General features: G+C 68.2%; 1 protein-coding gene across 1 annotated transcript in view; it reads left to right on the top strand.

Moving 5' to 3' along the window:
- Nucleotides 1–37: 37 nt before the first annotated feature.
- PDE6D (phosphodiesterase 6D) overlaps nt 38–679 on the top strand; it is a 55723-nt gene continuing 55081 nt past the window's right edge. The window contains exon 1 of the mRNA XM_019503428.1: nt 38–145. Coding sequence (XP_019358973.1) covers nt 96–145 — 50 coding nt within the window. The 5' untranslated portion in view covers nt 38–95. The remainder of the gene's footprint in view (nt 146–679) is intronic.

Raw genomic sequence — 679 nt, forward strand, 5'->3', positions numbered from 1 at the left:
TGAGGCGCCGCGGTCCGCGCCCGAGCCCGAGCCCGCACTACCCGACCCGACCCGTGCTGCGCCCGGGGCGGCGCCAGCGCCAGCGCCGCGGGACCATGTCGGCCAAGGACGAGCGGGCCAAGGAGATCCTGAGGGGCTTCAAGCTGTATCCGCCAGGCGGGCTGAGGGGGTCCCGCGTTGCCATGGGGACCGCGCGGGGGGGAGGGTTCGTCCCGGGGGCGGAGCCCACTTCGTGGTGGGAGGGGCTGCTCGGGCCCGTCCAGCGGGGTTATGATTCCGTCCAGGGGGTGCTGAGTCTCTTCTGGGGGTCTGCTTGTGTCCACCCAGGGGGCTGAGGGTCTGTTCTGCTCGCCCTGGGTCCATGCAGGGGGGTCCCGAGCCCATCCAGGGAGGCCATGAGCCCATCCAGGGGGCTGAGGGTCTGTTCTGGGGATTCCGGGTCTATTCAGGAGGGCTCTGAGCCCATCCAGGGGGCTAGGAATCTGTTCTGGGGGTTCGGGTCCATCCAGTGTGGCCTTGAGTTGATCCTGCGAGTCCAACTGGAGGGTGCTGAGTCTGGTGGGGGTCTTAGACTTGCCCTGCCTCCATACAGACTCATGGCCCTCCTGGATGGACTCATGGAGGTGGCATGAGGCCACATGGAAGACTGCAAGTGTTTCTTCGGGGGGGGGGGGGGGGG

Source organism: Gavialis gangeticus, unplaced genomic scaffold, assembly GCF_001723915.1.
Source record: "Gavialis gangeticus isolate Ggan-Ray unplaced genomic scaffold, GavGan_comp1, whole genome shotgun sequence".
Lineage (NCBI taxonomy): Eukaryota > Metazoa > Chordata > Crocodylia > Gavialidae > Gavialis > Gavialis gangeticus.